The 19,098-nt window shown below is 35.9% G+C and overlaps 1 protein-coding gene across 2 annotated transcripts; it reads right to left on the bottom strand.

Annotated features, from left to right (window-relative positions):
* Positions 1-960: 960 nt before the first annotated feature.
* On the bottom strand, positions 961-19,011 carry LOC128219986 (2-acylglycerol O-acyltransferase 2-A-like). Of its 2 annotated transcripts, none has more exons than XM_052928197.1 (6): positions 18,931-19,011; positions 16,973-17,185; positions 16,124-16,431; positions 12,270-12,438; positions 10,282-10,484; positions 961-9,572 (listed from the first exon to the last, which is right to left on the bottom strand). In XM_052928197.1, exons 2-6 carry the CDS (start codon positions 17,149-17,151, stop codon positions 9,415-9,417), a joined length of 1,017 nt encoding a protein of 338 aa, XP_052784157.1. In that variant the 5' UTR covers positions 17,152-17,185; positions 18,931-19,011; the 3' UTR covers positions 961-9,414. The 2 variants fall into 2 exon arrangements, with proteins under 2 accessions (XP_052784157.1, XP_052784158.1); XM_052928198.1 differs by having other exon boundaries at positions 961-3,920.
* Positions 19,012-19,098: the final 87 nt, after the last annotated feature.

Here is a 19,098-nt window from a genome sequence, read left to right as displayed (position 1 = left end):
TATATATTTTTTTCCCGGTTTCTGTGCTTTTTGACTTCTCGGTTTATTCGTGAGAACTTCTTCTTTTTTGGAACATCATTGACTTAGCAACATTTAGTGCTTTTCGTCGTGGTTTTTGTGTTTTCCGTGCTTTTCATGCTTTTCGGTGCTAGTCACTGGTTCTCATTTTTTTAATCTCTGTCGTTAGAATGTCCGACTTTTGGATAATCAACAAAAATAAAAATAAGTTAACTTTTTCCCGCTTTTAAAGCAGCACTCTCACAGATTGACCCTTATGACAACTTTTTTTTGTCTTGGAATGAACAAATCAATATGCAAATGTATTAGGCCCAGTAATATAGAACTGCCGACACAAGATCAGATCACAGATTTTTTTTATATTCATGTGCGTAAATTTATGTTTAATGGCTAAAAGCATTACTATTCACTATAGTTTCAGAAAAATGATTTTTTCAGCTGTTTTCCAAACAATTGAGATCTGGGGCAGTATTCATAAAACATACTTAGTAATTTCTTAAATTAAGTCAATTTACGAAACGGTATACATAAATCATCTGAAGTAATTTCTTAACTTAAGGAAATTTCCTAAGCGGTAAACATAAAACATCTTTAGAAATATCTTAACTTAGAGAAATTAAAAGAAAATAAACAAGTGTTTTAAACATAAAAGTATGATTTTTTAGTCCAATCAGTGGAAATGAAGTACTTAAAATATGTTGAAGTTATCATATAATACGTAATATGGTATTGAGATACTTAACTTAAGACTAAGACTTAAGATAGGAAATGACTTATTATAAGATGTTTTATAATTAGCCGCACAATTCTATAATGAGTTGTTTTATATACCTGAATTATAGACAATGATGCCAAATCTAGCTGATTCTGAGACAAAAATTCAAAAACATGTCAATCTATGAGAGTGCAGCTTTAACAAGGCTTCAGATAAATACACACCCGCTTATTATATCGTTTATTGCTTTATGCATTATAAGGTAATATAATTAACCATGTTTCTTAACATTATATAAATAAAAGAAATAAAGGTGAAAAAACATAATAAAAGGTTTTCATCCCATAAACCCAACAAAAATGAAACTTTAAGTTGGGTAACAAACATCAGTTTACTATATCACATAACTAAACAACTATCTTATCATTTCATAACATGTAACATGTATATAATTTAGAAATTATGAATTGCTGGTACAAATATTGTTTTAAGAATCTAAAAATGGCACATTCTTTTTCTTTTTACTAAAATTAGTTTGGTGAACCCTTCATGTAGCAAGGCTCCATAAAGATAAAGGGACTCCAATGGTTATTTGGAGAAATAAGAAAAATAACATTCTTGCATAAGTCTTTCATCAATTTCGATAATTAAAATAATAACTAAAAAGTGAATGATTTACTATTGAAGCATTTATAAACCTTATCTAAATTATGAAGACGTTCAGATTAAGTGAAACATAAGCAAACATGTAAAAAATATAAATACAACATCATTCATAGCTTAGTATGGCCAGCATTGTGTTACAAGTTCATAGGGTACTTGCCTCAAGTCACATACAACAATGCTTAAACGTACAAACAATGTATAGTTAGCTCACATGCAATGCCTTCTCAATTCTTACACCTAAAAAGCAATGAAAGTGGACTAGAAACATAACTGTACAAATTAGCACCAATACATCAGAACCAAAGACGACCCTCTAAGGCGTCTAAATGAGCATGGTACATTTGAAACGGCCCTCACACATAGTCAAGACATTTAAGGGCTTCTCGAAAGAAGTTTTTTTTCACGTTTGCGCTAAGCCCTCGAAAATACGTTCATTTCTGCTAGGTTACCCAGGAACATGGTATGATTAACATTGAGATTAATTCACCTTTAAAGATGCCAAACAATCATTCATTGCATGAGATCATACTTTATTTTCTTGGTGATGGCACAATGTATCAACACTTAGGACAGAATCTCGCACATTCTCTTTAAATGATGAGCCCAAATCCAAAACATTATAACAAGTTAAGGCTAAGCACACTATTTTTGTTTGGATACAATTGGTTCAAGATTCTGATTTTGGTAGAGTTCTTAGACTCAAACGGGAAATAACTTGATTATTATCATAGCAAACCATTTCTTAGTTGGCTAAATCAAGTTTAAGCAAAGAATTGGGCGAAATGAATTAAGGTTGTTTTTTTTGTTATTTAAAAATTGGGGCCCGTTGCTCAATCTTTTCTAACCACACTCAAAAGGTAAACTGAAAACTCAAGGGCTGAACCCAGGGCGTGGTTTCAGAAAAAAATAAAATAGAATTAATTGCATAATTAACAAACTAAGCACATTGTGTTCCGCCACTAACTGGATTGTTATTACTACTGTCTGAAAGGATTGTAAGACTTCAGGCGGTAAAATATGTTCTCATCATTGCTTTTTTGTCAAACTGGCACTGGAAACTGTATATTTAAAGTTTTCATAAAAATCAAAAAGTTACCACAGTTACCAATAATACAACAGTCACCAGTTATTTGGGCCACCTCCTAGAAACGCTACACACTGTTCCATGTGCTAAGCCTCATTTTAATAGGCAGAGCAAAGCAACAAATCTCAGCCATGTAAGCGCCATTTCAATGTATCATTTACAACAGAATATAAGGAGTGAACAAAATACATAAAAGAACAACAAACATACATCAGCATTTACAGAACTCATATCTAGCAATATATACGGCAAAAACAAAAGCTGGGGAAAAATGGGGTAGTGTCATAACATTATCTCACATACACACTTAGAATTTATCTCTTAAGATGTCCAAAGACATGTACCTCCTATCACTTTTACTTAACATTCATTCATTGTTTACATTTGTATATCGATCATCTCTATTTTCATTTCATAACGTAGCATTGCAATATACTTAACACGTCTAATAAGTATTAATATTAATAAACGCATGAGAAAATCTAAACATATTTCCTATTAAATGTTTGTACATGAACAAGCTGTGCTTTTTTAAGGTTTAAGTTTAATACTGATTACAGTCAGGAGTATGCTACTACATGCATTTCCTAGTTGTTGGACACAAAATTTGGTGATAAAAGTGTGCAATACTGAAATTGAGAGCTCAGGCAATGTAATAACATGTTTTCCCGATTTAAAGGTCACAACTGTGGGTGCATGGTGGCTGGTTATTGAACTTGACCAAGAAGTTTCACCCATACACATGATGTCCAGTTATCAAACTTGACCAAGAAGTTTCACCCATACACATAATGTCCAGTTATCAAACTTGACCAAGAAGTTTCACCCATACACATAATGTCCAGTTATCAAACTTGACCAAGAAGTTTCACCCATACACATAATGTCCAGTTATCAAACTTGACCAAGAAGTTTCACCCATACACATAATGTCCAGTTATCAAACTTGACCAAGAAGTTTCACCCATACACATAATGTCCAGTTATCAAACTTGACCAAGAAGTTTCACCCATACACATAATGTCCAGTTATCAAACTTGACCAAGAAGTTTCACCCATACCCATAATGTCCAGTTATCAAACTTGACCGAGAAGTTTCACCCATACACATAACGTCCAGTTATCAAACTTGACCGAGAAGTTTCACCCATACACATACCGGTAATTTCCAGTTATGTAATTTGACCAAGAAGTTTCACCCATACACGTATTGTCCAAGTGTAAAAGTTCCAACAAAAGCTCCATGAGGTGGATACCATGAAGTCTGTGTAAGTTCAAGGGCCATAACTGTAAAGTGACTGTAGCAGCATGAATGTATCAAACTTGGCCATGATGTTCTGCCCATCACACACACACAAAAGCATGCTTGGATATAATGGGACAAAAGCTCCTCTAGTCACAGTGTCGGTAACATATTGGAAGCCGTCCAGTCTCTGCTGCAAATGAATCCTTAAAATATCCCAATTAATAAAACAGGCGTATAACAAACATTTGAAATAAATATTAACTGCAAACAAAAATTAACACGATACCAAACAGAAACTTAAGTTTAACTCACTTGGTTTAAAAAAGTCCTAACATTACATGACAATAACCTTAATGCACTGCATGATAAAACATGGCTTGATAACAAATGTACCATGAGTTAAAGTACATCTAAATCAAATCAGTTATCCAGTCAGGAAGAGAGTTTGCAATATTCAAAACAATTCATATATAACAACCATGTGTCCATACACAACTTGACTTTCATGATTGTTATTATACACAACTTAACATTCATTTAATAATACACAACTTGTCATTCATGATATCATGCACAGCTTGACATCCATGAAATCAAGGATAAAAACAGGCAGGCACAATGCTACTGCTAGGTAAGAAAAAAAGAACTGGTAGCATAATGCTGGGTAATATATTGGCCCTAGAGTATATAAATACATGGCAAGTCAGGGTATAAAAATATAGCACATTGAATTGCGACTAGCAGGGTAAAAAAAACCACAAGAAAATATGTGTTTATACTTCAATAACAAGTGACTAAATAAGCAATATAATTTAAAAGAACTACAATAGTGTTTATGTTGAAAGTGACATACTAATAACAACTAAAGATAAATGCCTATATGCCTATATCTACCAAACAATACAAATAAATGATCAAACATGATATTATATAAACATGTTTTAACCTTACAAGTTATGATAACAAAAAGACCAAAGACAAAAAAGAAGTTCTATCTACATTCCTTTGAAAACCAACAATTTCACAAATAAACCTGAACTATGTATGCAAATGGTACACAAAACAAGTCAGAGAACCAAAAAAAATATGTAAGTTATTTCTCATTTTAACCTCAACTCAGTTTAAATTAAAAATTGATTAACATTCGTAAGAAAAATAATCCTACAGTATAAATTGAGTAATGGAGTAAAACTGGTCTTAGAGCAATAACTCAAGGACATAACTTGCTCAAGAATGTTTTATCTTTGTGATTTTGACAACAGAGTTTTTATCAACACATTCAATGAGAAAATACGCTTTAAAAAAGTATGAAACATAAGGTTTTTCATCATACCATGGTTTTATGTGGAAAAATGAGCTGATATTTTGATTACAATCTGACTGAAGAATATTTGTTTTATAAGGGCAAGTTTATTGCTGGTTGGTATATTGCATTAATGAAAATACCCAAGTCATAAATGAGTTGAATAATAACACTTAAAATATGTTTTCAACGAAAGTATAAAAACATTGGGTATTCACTCTTTTCTATCTAGCATTTCATGCAAATTTAACTGTTTTAGCTTCTTTGGTAGATGGTACAATCAAGGTGAATGAAGACCTAAAATACACAAATTTGGTGATAGGCTTTAAGGTCCTGCTTGGCATTAAATTGGTCTGCGTAAGCCACATTCAGATAAAATGTCATGTAACCTCAAGATTTCATGTACATGTACAGTCAGATGAGCTCCTACAAAATATTAATTTCTGATGACATGTCTGGCCTGGAAATAAACTCATTCAGTCAGTCAAGGGATATTGTTGTATAGCGTTAAAATAACAGTTCCTGTGCAAATATGGAATGTTGTGTTTGCAAAGCAAAAATAGTTGTCTTATGTACATATTTCATTGAGACAAAATGTCGATGACTATGTTGATAGTATACTTAAGTGAACAAATGATCTACATATACATGTATCTACACGAACATGCTTTTGGCAAATGGTTATCACAGAAAAAAGAAATATCTGGTATTTGAGGGTGATACCATAAACACTTCACAAATCAATCTAAACATTCATGGGTGACATACAGATTATGATAGCAAGCGAAGGTTTTTCAACATGCATGTATTTCATGATACAGATTATGATGGCAAGTTAAGGGTTTGAACAAGGGTATGGCTATTAAAATGAAAATGACTCATAGATTATTATATTTTATATATCATACAGGAAAAATGTTACTCAAACATGGAACAGAGGGCAAAATATCCTGTAATAACTACATATAAAAGTATGACTTTCTAATCAAAAACGACTATAATCTGCTAATACAATTAAAAGTACCACTGAATTCTTATCAAATAGACAGCTTAATTTCTACACATCAGGGTTCGAATTTAGACTCGCATACTCGCAAAATGCAAGCGACATTTACAAACTGCGAGTGACTTTTATTCACGCTCGCAAAATTCTGCGAGTGGCTTTTTCTAGACCACAAAATGTTAAAAAGAAAGTAGAATAAACATGAACTTAACTCCGCTATAAAGAATAAAGAAGACAGTACGGAGTCACGCTCTAGTAAGTTTTCAAAAATAGAACAAATACGGAAAAGGAGTTTTATCTCGAATCTTTCCGGGATGCTCCGAGGCGTGCATTATACAAAGTGAATACGAATGACGTAATCACCTAGCTCAATCATTGGCTAAATTTAGCGCTTCTGCGCACTATATGTAAACCCCATCATCCTTTGAATATACGTATTTTCGCCCAACTGTCAAAATGAATAGACTACGTCGATCGATATATTTCATGGTCCAAAGTATCCACGCTATATTTACTGTTGCTTTTTTTTATTTCAAATTTATTTATTTTAATACTTACAGACTTAATGAAATCTGTAGCGTGCTTGTCGAATGGGTATTAAATTACCCGATGTCGAGGGTAAATATATAAAGTGAACAATGTCAAATTATTGAACAGCTTTGTTATCAAAAAGCTGCCAGCATCAGATGAGTCTTTCCGTACTCCCCAAATAGAATAAGCCATCAACAAGTTCTAGTAGTTGAGTCACTCAAGATTGATACTTTTTAATATTCATAATATGTCTTAGGTGTAAATTTCTACTTTAATTAGACAATATTATAAGGGAATAAAGCAAATAATAAAATTGCAAGTTGAATTTTCATTTTGCGAGTTGCCTCAAAATGCACTCGCAAAATTTTGCGAGTGCTCCTCAAAGTTAAATTCGAACCCTGCACATCTTAACTTTTTATAACATTAAACAATCACAACCAGGCTTATAATTCTAACATTTAAAGACCTTGTTTGAGCTGAATAAAATGCATAAAAGCAACAATTTATGCACTTTCGTACATTGACAAGAACAATTTTGGAACTGGTCAAAGTTTCTTTAGACTCCCCTTCCCTTATAATGCTCCTTTTCCAAATGTATTAGACTCCCCTTCCCTTATAATGCTCCTTTTCCAAATGTATTGGACTCCCCTTCCCTTATAATGCTCCTTTTCCAAATGTATTGGACTCCCCTTCCCTTATAATGCTCCTTTTCCAAATGTATTGGACTCCCCTTCCCTTATAATGCTCCTTTTCCAAATGTATTAGACTCCCCTTCCCTTATAATGCTCCTTTTCCAAATGTATTAGACTCCCCTTCCCTTATAATGCTCCTTTTCCAAATGTATTAGACTCCCCTTCCCTTATAATGCTCCTTTTCCAAATGTATTAGACTCCCCTTCCCTTATAATGCTCCTTTTCCAAATGTATTAGACTCCCCTTCCCATATAATGCTCCTTTTCCAAATGTATTAGACTCCCCTTCCCTTATAATGCTCCTTTTCCAAATGTATTAGACTCCCCTTCCCATATAATGCTCCTTTTCCAAATGTATTAGACTCCCCTTCCCTTATAATGCTCCTTTTCCAAATGTATTAGACTTCCCTTCCCTTATAATGCTCCTTTTCCAAATGTATTAGACTTCCCTTCCCTTATAATGCTCCTTTTCCAAATGTATTAGACTTCCCTTCCCTTATAATGCTCCTTTTCCAAATGTATTAGACTCCCCTTCCCTTATAATGCTCCTTTTCCAAATGTATTAGACTTCCCTTCCCTTATAATGCTCCTTTTCCAAATGTATTAGACTTCCCTTCCCTTATAATGCTCCTTTTCCAAATGTATTAGACTTCCCTTTGACTATAATGGCCCCTGCAGTCCATTCACATGAGACTTCCCTTTACTTACAATGATCTTAGACCAAGTTGTTTAATCTCTCCCTTTCCCATATAATGCTCCTTTTCCAAATGTATTAAGACTTCCCTTGGCTTATAATGATCCCAGTACAAGCAAATTGACCTCCACTTTGAGTATAATGCTCCTTATCCAATTTAAGTTTCTCCTTTTCTTAAAATGCTTCCAGTCCAAATATCTTTGACTTTATTTATTTAACTCTTGATTATTTCAAACAAAGATTTCTCATGTAAATTCAGCTATCTAAATCATAACAGTGTTTACTAAACATAATTATGAACTTTTCTTGAAATAACTAGGCACTTATGAGAATGTTCGATTCCATGCCTTACTGGGTATTTTGATGTTTATATTCAGTGATGACATATGTTGATGTATATTAAGTGATGACATATTTTGATGTGTATATTCAGTGATGACATATCTTGATGTAAATTAAGTGATGACATATTTTGATGTTTATATTCAGTGATGACATATCTTGATGCATATTAAGTGATGACATATTTTGATGTTTATATTCAGTGATGACATATCTTGATGTATATTTAGTGATGTCATATTTTGATGTTTATATTCAGTGATGACACATCTTGATGTATATTTAGTGATGTCATATTTTGATGTTTATATTCAGTGATGACATATCTTGATGTATATTTAGTGATGTCATATTTTGATGTTTATATTCAGTGATGTCATATTTTGATGTATATTCAGTGATGACATATCTTGATGTATATTTAGTGATGACATATTTTGATGATCATATTCAGTGATGTCATATTTTGATGATCATATTTAGTGATGTCATATTTTGATGTTTATATTCAGTGATGACATATCTTGATGTATATTTAGTGATGTCATATTTTGATGTATATATTCAGTGATGACATATCTTGATGTATATTTAGTGATGACATATTTTGATGATCATATTCAGTGATGTCATATTTTGATGATCATATTCAGTGATGTCATATTCTGATGAATATCTTCAGTGGTGCAATATTTTGATGCATATATTCAGTTATGCAATATTTGGATGAATATAATAAGTGATGTCATGTTTTGATAGAATATATTCAGTGATGCAATATTTTGATGCATATATTAAGTGATGCAATATTTTAATGCATATATTAAGTGATAAAACCCTGTATAGAGACACACTGGAAGGGTCTAAATGGTACTGAATGAGAGACACAATCATACAAACACCACATACACACATATACAAAACCACAAACAGACCTCACACGCAATAAATATAGTAATAGTAATAGCTTAACCAATAAACAATGGGATTAATAATGCCATATCATTGAATGCTATACTTTGATGTACATGTATATATACAGTGATCACAATTTTTGTTTGTTTTTAAAAGCAATTTGGTTCAAATACTATGCACTATTTCCAGAACACAACCTATCAAGCTAGCCTATGAAGTTAAGGTGTGTATCTTCAGAGATGTCATACTTTGTCTTGTTGGTTTCAAACAGGTCCTTAAGGCCTTCTACATATTTCTGGTGCAAGTCATCTATCTCTTCTTGTGTTGGCTTTTCATTCTTCTCCACATCTATTGGCTTGCCAACTAACAAGGAATGTTCAAGTTTATTTTATCCGTATTTATAATGGGCCGATCGTTCAGAACTTTGTTAAAGTTAACAAGCAAGTAATCATTGTTACCTTTCAAACCATTACTGCTCTGGAAATTTAGTGGATAAACTTGAGATATTCTGTATTTCTGACAAGATTTGAGAGAGCTTTTTAGCTTAACTTGTTTTAATTTTTATATTTGAGCACATGATCTAATATTGCACATTCAAACATTAAGAATGATGTTGTAAATCACATTGTTTACTTGAACAAAGTTTTGAACGATTGGTCCATCATTTTGTGAAGACAGCTATAAGTAAGGAGAAGAACCAGTATGAAGCTCAAGATTGTTAACTGGGAAGAAACCAGCACAAGTATGAAAATGAGGCCATGAAAATGTGCTCCTGGTAGGATTTAAAAACCTACTAAAAGACAGACACCTGGCCTTTTGAGTAATAAAAAAAATCCTCTCTTCAGCTGGTCTATAATGCTGTTCTTCAATACAGTCATGTATATTCTATTACTATGAAATAAAATTTACCAAGCATACAATGCATAATTATCCTTACTTCTCTTTATTACATGTCAATTACAGGAAGGCAGATTTATAAGTAGTCTTAAAACAGATGCTTACAATTTATAAATGACTTGTTTGCGCACTTATTGCTGAGAAACAAATTCTGTAAGTGTTTTCATATACCTACCAACAGTGTTAAGAGGTCTTCTATAGGGGAAGATCCCAAATGTATAATTGAAGATTCCGCGGCCCTTGAAAATGGGCATAGAGAACCCGAATATCTTGTGGGTAAGGAAGATCTGAAGCCTCTTCAGGCGTGAGCCCTCGGGATTCTGTACCTGTTCATATACATCGTTCTCACCAAATGTGAACACCGGCACCACTGAAGCACTGAAATTAATGATATCATGAATACTTTTAAGATATCATGAATAAAGAATCCATTGAATATATCATGAGTACATTGAAGATATCATGAACAAATTAAAGATATCATGAATACATTTAGATATCATGCATTCATTGAAGATATCACAAACAAATTAAAGATATCATGAACAAATTAAAGATATCATGAACAAATTAAAGATATCATGAATACATTGAAGATATCATGCATACATTGAAGATATCATGCAAACATTGAAGATATCATGAACAAATTAAAGATATCATGAACAAATTAAAGATATCATAAATACATTGAAGACATCATGAATACATTGAAGATATCATGAAATTTAAGATATCATGAATACATTGAAGAAATCATGATTAACTTACAGATATCATGAATACATTAGAGATATTGTGAGTACATAGCTAAATTGCTGAATATTCCTATTTAAAGGGGCTAGACACCAGATAGTTAAAAAATCTGCAACTATAGTATTTCTCAACACAAGCCTACAATTGTCAATGCAAGCTAGTAGGAGGCTGATAATATATACATCACTTTACATGGTTAAAATAATACATGCAACACGCATGTTGCTGTCTCATCTGTTTTTTCCCATTTAAAATAGCGCATAATGGTTTCCAAATCTAAATCATATCTGTTTATGAGTATAGATCATACATATAACACACTCAACACTAAGTTGGTTGTAACCATTCATAAAGAAATAAATGTAAAAAATATACTTTAAAGCTATGCAACAAAATGGCATTTGTTTTCATTATGCAATTGGCAATTATTTAAAACTGAAGACATAGTGATACTTGTTCAGAACTTGGCATATTTCAATAATAATGTTCTTAATTGTTAAATGTCAAAAAGTAATGATAAAAAAATGCTCATAAATCTAAAACTGTTCATTTAAATCTTGTTAAAAGAATAGCAGATGACAAGTTTTTCCAAACTTCCGGAGCAGAAGGGATTTGTAAGTAGTTAAGTTAAAGCTACACTCTAACAGATTAAATGTTTTGACAACTTTTTAATTTTTTGTCTTGGAACGAACCAATTTTTGGAAACCAGTTATATTAGACTGCTGACAAAAAATTAGATTGCAGATTTTTATATATAACTTCAAAAATTGATGTTTATGCATTTTTCTTAAACCGTTAGTAATGGTTTAAGCCATAAAACATTAATTTTCGAACAGAAATATGAAAATCTACTATCTGATTTTTGTCAGCAATCTTGTATCATTGGTTTGCAGATATTTACGCAAAAATTTGCTCTTAAATAAAAAAGTTGTAAAAATGGTATATCTGTGAGAGAGAAGCTTAAATAATGCATTTAGAACACCTAAGCCATTTCCCATAAAAACAACCTCAGATGTATGCTATGACATTGATGAAAGTAGTTCATATTAACATTTTAAATGATAGTATTAATTAATTGTAGGTATAACATGTATATCCAAGTTTAAATTAATCACCAGTAAAGTGTTGTATTCTATAAATAATTCTAATTCTGATGAGAAAACTTTAACTGCTATATTGAAACTACTACGCAATCTTCTTGCAGCATAGTTAAATATAACAATTTCTGACATAGTAAACCATCCATATAGTTCCGAGGTTATTTACTATGGGAAATGGCTGAGGAGTTTTTCTTAATTGATAATAAGTATAATGATGATGTTTACAACCTTGTTACTTCTAACAATGTTCGGAACAATCAACACACAGGGAAATAATAATCAGACACATTGTGCTAGTTGAGCATACCCATGTATAAGTGCTTGCTTAATGAAGCCCTTCCTCTTCATGACAACCAGGTTGAAATGTCCTGGGTTTGACTCTAGCGCCTCCACTGCGCCGCCAACCACCACACACGCTGCATGACCGCGGTGGTTCAGGATCCAGTCAAAACTTTTACGGCTCACAGAACACATACCTGCAACGTGGATGTAAATCAACTGTATTCAAAATACAAATCAGTATGAAAAAATTGTAAACTATATGCAAGGCTGAAGTAGCATTGACAAACCAAAGGTCAATGTCCTGACAAAGGCACTTGATGTCTATAGAATTTTTAACAATAGCGCTGCAAACACTACTGGCACTTGTCTGCTTCTCTCAGCAAGGGGCATAGCTCATGATATGTTTAAGTCAAATTGATGGAATTGCTAAGCCATATGTCTAGTCATTGGGAGCACACTTCATTTCATGAGAATATCTTAAACTATTTTTGAAGTGCCATTATTTGAATTTACCAGCCTACATATCTTTTGTTTGAAAAACAAATCAAGGGCCACACTACTAGGTACATAAGATCAGCCTTTCAGGGGGCATAAGATATGTCTTAGCCAGATTGATGGACTTTGCTAGTTATACGTGATCAGCCTATCAAAGGGCATGGCTCATGCCTAGCCAGATAGAAGGGCCATGCTAGGTATATGTCATCAGCCTATCAAGGGGCATGGCTCATGCCTAGCCAGATAGATGGGCCATGCTAGGTATATGTGATCAGCCTATCAAGGGGCATGGCTCATGCCTAGCCAGATAGATGGGCCATGCTAGGTATATGTGATCAGCCTATCAAGGGGCATGGCTCATGCCTAGCCAAATAGAAGGGCCATGCTCAGTATATGTGATCAGCCTATCAAAGGGCATGGCTCATGCCTAGCCAAATAGAAGGGCCATGCTCAGTATATCTGATCAGCCTATCAAAGGGCATGGCTCATGCCTAGCCAAATAGAAGGGCCATGCTAGGTATATCTGATCAGCCTATCAAAGGGCATGGCTCATGCCTAGCCAAATAGAAGGGCCATGCTCAGTATATCTGATCAGCCTATCAAATGGCATGGCTCATGCCTAGCCAAACAGAAGGGCCATGCTCAGTATATCTGATCAGCCTATCAAAGGGCATGGCTCATGCCTAGCCAGATAGAAGGGCCATGCTCAGTATATGTGATCAGCCTATCAAAGGGCATGGCTCATGCCTAGCCAAATAGAAGGGCAATGCTCAGTATATCTGATCAGCCTATCAAGGGGCATGGCTCATGCCTAGCCAAATAGAAGGGCCATGCTAGGTATATGTGATCAGCCTATCAAAGGGCATGGCTCATGCCTAGCCAAATAGAAGGGCCATGCTAGGTATATGTGATCAGCCTATCAAGGGGCATGGCTCATGCCTAGCCAGACAGAAGGGCCATGCTAGGTATATGTGATCAGCCTATCAAAGGGCATGGCTCATGCCTAGCCAAATAAAAGGGCCATGCTAGGTATATGTGATCAGCCTATCAAGGGGCATGGCTCATGCCTAGCCAAATAGAAGGGCCATGCTCAGTATATGTGATCAGCCTATCAAAGGGCATGGCTCATGCCTAGCCAAATAGAAGGGCCATGCTCAGTATATCTGATCAGCCTATCAAAGGGCATGGCTCATGCCTAGCCAAATAGAAGGGCCATGCTAGATATATGTGATCAGCCTATCAAGGGGCATGGCTCATGCCTAGCCAGATAGAAGGGCCATGCTCAGTATATCTGATCAGCCTATCAAGGGGCATGGCTCATGCCTAGCCAAATAGAAGGGCCATGCTAGGTATATGTGATCAGCCTATCAAAGGGCATGGCTCATGCCTAGCCAAATAGAAGGGCCATGCTAGGTATATGTGATCAGCCTATCAAGGGGCATGGCTCATGCCTAGCCAGATAGAAGGGCCATGCTAGGTATATGTGATCAGCCTATCAAAGGGCATGGCTCATGCCTAGCCAAATAGAAGGGCCATGCTCAGTATATGTGATCAGCCTATCAAAGGGCATGGCTCATGCCTAGCCAAATAGAAGGGCCATGCTAGGTATATGTCATCAGCCTATCAAAGGGCATGGCTCATGCCTAGCCAGATAGAAGGGCCATGCTAGGTATATGTGATCAGCCTATCAAGGGGCATGGCTCATGCCTAGCCAGATAGACGGGCCATGCTAGGTATATGTGATCAGCCTATCAAGGGGCATGGCTCATGCCTAGCCAGATAGACGGGCCATGCTAGGTATATGTCATCAGCCTATCAAAGGGCATGGCTCATGCCTAGCCAGATAGAAGGGCCATGCTAGGTATATGTGATCAGCCTATCAAGGGGCATGGCTCATGCCTAGCCAGATAGACGGGCCATGCTAGGTATATGTGATCAGCCTATCAAGGGGCATGGCTCATGCCTAGCCAGATAGACGGGCCATGCTAGGTATATGTGATCAGCCTATCAAAGGGCATGGCTCATGCCTAGCCAGATAGAAGGGCCATGCTAGGTATATGTGATCAGCCTATCAAGGGGATGGCTCATGCCTAGCCAGATAGAAGGGCCATGCTAGGTATATGTGATCAGCCTATCAAGGGGCATGGCTCATGCCTAGCCAGATAGACGGGCCATGCTAGGTATATGTGATCAGCCTATCAAGGGGCATGGCTCATGCCTAGCCAGATAGACGGGCCATGCTAGGTATATGTGATCAGCCTATCAAGGGGCATGGCTCATGCCTAGCCAGATAGAAGGGCCATGCTAGGTATATGTGATCAGCCTATCAAGGGGCATGGCTCATGCCTAGCCAGATAGAAGGGCCATGCTAGGTATATGTGATCAGCCTATCAAGGGGCATGGCTCATGCCTAGCCAGATAGAAGGGCCATGCTAGGTATATCTGATCAGCCTATCAAAGGGCATGGCTCATGCCTAGCCATATAGAAGGGCCATGCTAGGTATATCTGATCAGCCTATCAAAGGGCATGGCTCATGCCTAGCCAGATAGACGGGCCATGCTAGGTATATGTGATCAGCCTATCAAGGGGCATGGCTCATGCCTAGCCGGATAGAAGGGCCATGCTAGGTATATCTGATCAGCCTATCAAAGGGCATGGCTCATGCCTAGCCGGATAGAAGGGCCATGCTAGGTATATCTGATCAGCCTATCAAAGGGCATGGCTCATGCCTAGCCAGATAGAAGGGCCATGCTAGGTATATCTGATCAGCCTATCAAAGGGCATGGCTCATGCCTAGCCAGATAGAAGGGCCATGCTAGGTATATCTGATCAGCCTATCAAAGGGCATGGCTCATGCCTAGCCAGATAGATGGGCCATGCTAGGTATATGTGATCAGCCTATCAAAGGGCATGGCTCATGCCTAGCCAGATAGACGGGCCATGCTAGGTATATGTGATCAGCCTATCAAGGGGCATGGCTTATGCCTAGCCAGATAGAAGGGCCATGCTAGGTATATGTGATCAGCCTATCAAGGGGCATGGCTCATGCCTAGCCAGATAGAAGGGCATGGCTCAGTATATGTTTCAGCAAGATTAATGATGCCCCTTGATAGGCTGATCACATCAGTAATCAGAATTAGGATTTTGAACAGCAAGCCCTTTGGGCTTGTGATCTTGAAAATTGAAGAAGCCCAAATAGATATGAAAAAGCCTGAAAAATTGGTATAAATGATGAACTATGCTAGGTATAATTATGTGTACAGTCATTTGAAACACATTACATTTCATGAGAATATCTTGAACTATTTTTGGAGTGCAAGTTTTTGAATTAACAATCCTAGAATATGAAAAACAAACACAGGAGTACTTTAAAAATACAATACCTGAAGAAAGCAGGTAATCTCTGTAAAAGGGAAACTGGAATTGGCCATGTAGAATAACCAGGTGTGGAAAAATTCCTGGAAACATCTCGCTAAATCCCATTGCCTCTGTTGCAAATGACAAAAACCCACTGTACTGCATGATACCATGGGGATGGATACCAAACACATAGCTCTTGTTAGGGTCTAGATCAGCTGTTTTATGAAGTTTTGCAGGAAAATAGTCCCTCATTTTCCTCCATACAACATTGTAGCGAATAAATCTGATCGGGTTCCCGCCAGTTTCCGATGAACTTCTGTCATAGTAATACCTGTAAAATTATAGCATCAACATTTCAATCATAAGTGTGACTAATAAAAACATAATTCACCTTAGGTTTCCTTCTGTAGACTTTTTCAGAGGAAAAAATATCTCTTATATAATATAAAATTTAAGATATTATAATACATACGAGTTTCATAAATGCTATTCAACAGCGGAACTTATGCTATATTATAACAATTACTTTACAGAATGTACCCTGTGAAAAGTGGCTTCACAAACTTGTATGCATACATATTCATATTCTCAACTGTAACACCTCGGCAATTTCCGTATGACCTGAGGTGTGTCCCAGAAGTCAATTAAATGTCTTCATTTCACCTCATTTATTATTCATGTGTAAAATGTTTGTGCAGTCTCTTATCCAGGGTATTCAAAGGTGTTAAATATGTTATGACTATACTGGGTAATTTTGAGAATGGCTATATTGTAGACTTTTGACTGATGGGAATGATATAATTGCTATTGCTGAAGTATATTCTCTATTAATTCAGGCTATAAACCATAATTTCATCATTATGCCAACCTACCAAACAAGATAGAGCAGTGGTATCCAATAGTATTTGGTGAACAGAAGGTAGATGCAGAAGAAGAGGCAACCGAACCCACCAAATAGGAAGCACAACACCCACTGGCTTAAACACAGCGTCTGGATCCTCCTCTCCAGGGGGATGTTCAATGGAGCAAAGTCAATACCAAAAATTTTCATTGTGGATTTATCAATGTATCACTCTTGCCAGGTACTGAAATAAGACACAAATTTTGCGTGTTAAGCTGCACTCTCACAGATTGAACATTTTGACAACTTTTTAATTTTTTGTCTTGGAATGAGCCAATTTTTGCGAAAAAAATGTAAAAAAAAGTATATCTGTGAGAGTGCAACTTTAAATAAATTTATTTCTTACATAACAGGGGCAGTATTCAATATAATTCCTTTCCTTATCCTTAAATAGCCGCAGTAATTCCATTCAGTCTATTTGTCAATTGATATTACAATAATCCAATCAAATCACTCAGATTCTACTCATCAATTTAAGATTGATCTAAGTTGGTGATTGAATACAGCCCAAGGTCAGCTTTGGAAAATATGTTTTACTGATAAGACACTGGGACTTTTTCAAAATAAACTACATGTAGTGAAGGAGAGAATCATTTCTTTTCCACTGGTAAGACATGACAAATTTACAACTCTGACTTACCAATAAACTAAAAAAATTTTTTTTAATTCACTCCATTTAGAGTCAAATGAGAACTCATTTCTGAAAAAAATATGATCCAGGGCCTTTTTGAACAGGAAAAAATGTCATTTTAACAAAAATTTGGCCAAGAAATGAGTATGAATTATGCTTTCAAGTTGCAATCACGCATATTGAATGTTTTGACAACCTTATTATTTTTGTCTTGGAACAAGCCAATTTTTGTGAATATGCATGGAAAGACTGCAGACAAAATTTCAGAAGGCAGGTTTTCATAATTATTTAAAAAATATGATAGTGTATGCATTTTTCTTAAAGCATTTACTAACGCTTTTTAACCATAAATCATTAATTTGAATCATAAATCATAACTAACGTGAAAAACTATGATCTGATCTTTTGTCAGCAGTCTTATGCACCAGTCAATTGTAGCCACGGCCCCTCCAGGTCCGGGGGTATACTGGGGATAGCCGGGGAAATGGGCTGTGTTACCTTCCAGGTGCCCCCGCAGTGCCGGGTGAATACGGTGGTTTTGTCCTTTTGCCAAAAATAGCGGGAAATGGGCCTTACCCTCCCCCCCCCCCAAGGACTTTGACTTTAGGTCCAGCCAAGCCCAAGTAAAATCCCCATCCTGTGCAGTGACAAACTTCTGGTAAAATCCCCGCCAAATGCCCCCACACCCCAGGGACCCTTGGTTAGGACCATTCCCCACTATTTTTGGCGCAAAGACAAAACCACTGCATTCACCCGGTACTGCGTTGCCACCTGAAAAATAAAAACACAGCCCATTTTCCCTCGCTAACCTGGGTGATGGAGGGGGGGGGGGGGGTAACAATTGACTGGTGATAATGAGTGACTACCTAGTGATAGTCTAAAATAATGGACGTGTTATACAGGATTCTTTCAATCCCTGTGAAGAATTTGCCATATCAAAAATCGTGAAACAGATCCGTCGACGTACAATTATTTGATTATTTGGACTAGCTGAGTTAAAGAAGCAAACGTGAACTTTTCTTGTCTCTTGAGTCAATGAATGAAAGCATTCTTCATCATTTCCATGTATATGTTATTTTTTAATAAAAATTACACGTGTTTGCCAATCAGAACGGCAACATTCTTAAATGGTGTGAAGAAAAAAACACTAAAATTGTAATAAATCCGAATCATCATATCCGAAAATCACTACACCGATGCTATTTCAATAAAAGCAAACTTTTTTCAAAAAGTCACAGCATCGCAATACATTTAAACCATGAAGCCCCATAAACTGCAAACAAACAAATTGCACTTACAATGTTTAATTGAATTGTTAGTCGAAAAAATGCATATTTCGTGGACTTCACTTCGTTCATTCAACCTTCACCTTTATGATAACATTTCGTACCTTTACCAATCATCCGCCGAGTGATTCGCGAGGTCACTTACTGTGCGCATTGTGAGTTCACTAGAGATAAGAAGAC

Source organism: Mya arenaria, chromosome 15 (genome assembly GCF_026914265.1).
Source record: "Mya arenaria isolate MELC-2E11 chromosome 15, ASM2691426v1".
In the NCBI taxonomy this organism is placed as follows: domain Eukaryota; kingdom Metazoa; phylum Mollusca; class Bivalvia; order Myida; family Myidae; genus Mya; species Mya arenaria.
Note: the sequence above shows the minus strand (reverse complement) of the source record. Positions and strands in the feature narration are given on the sequence as shown.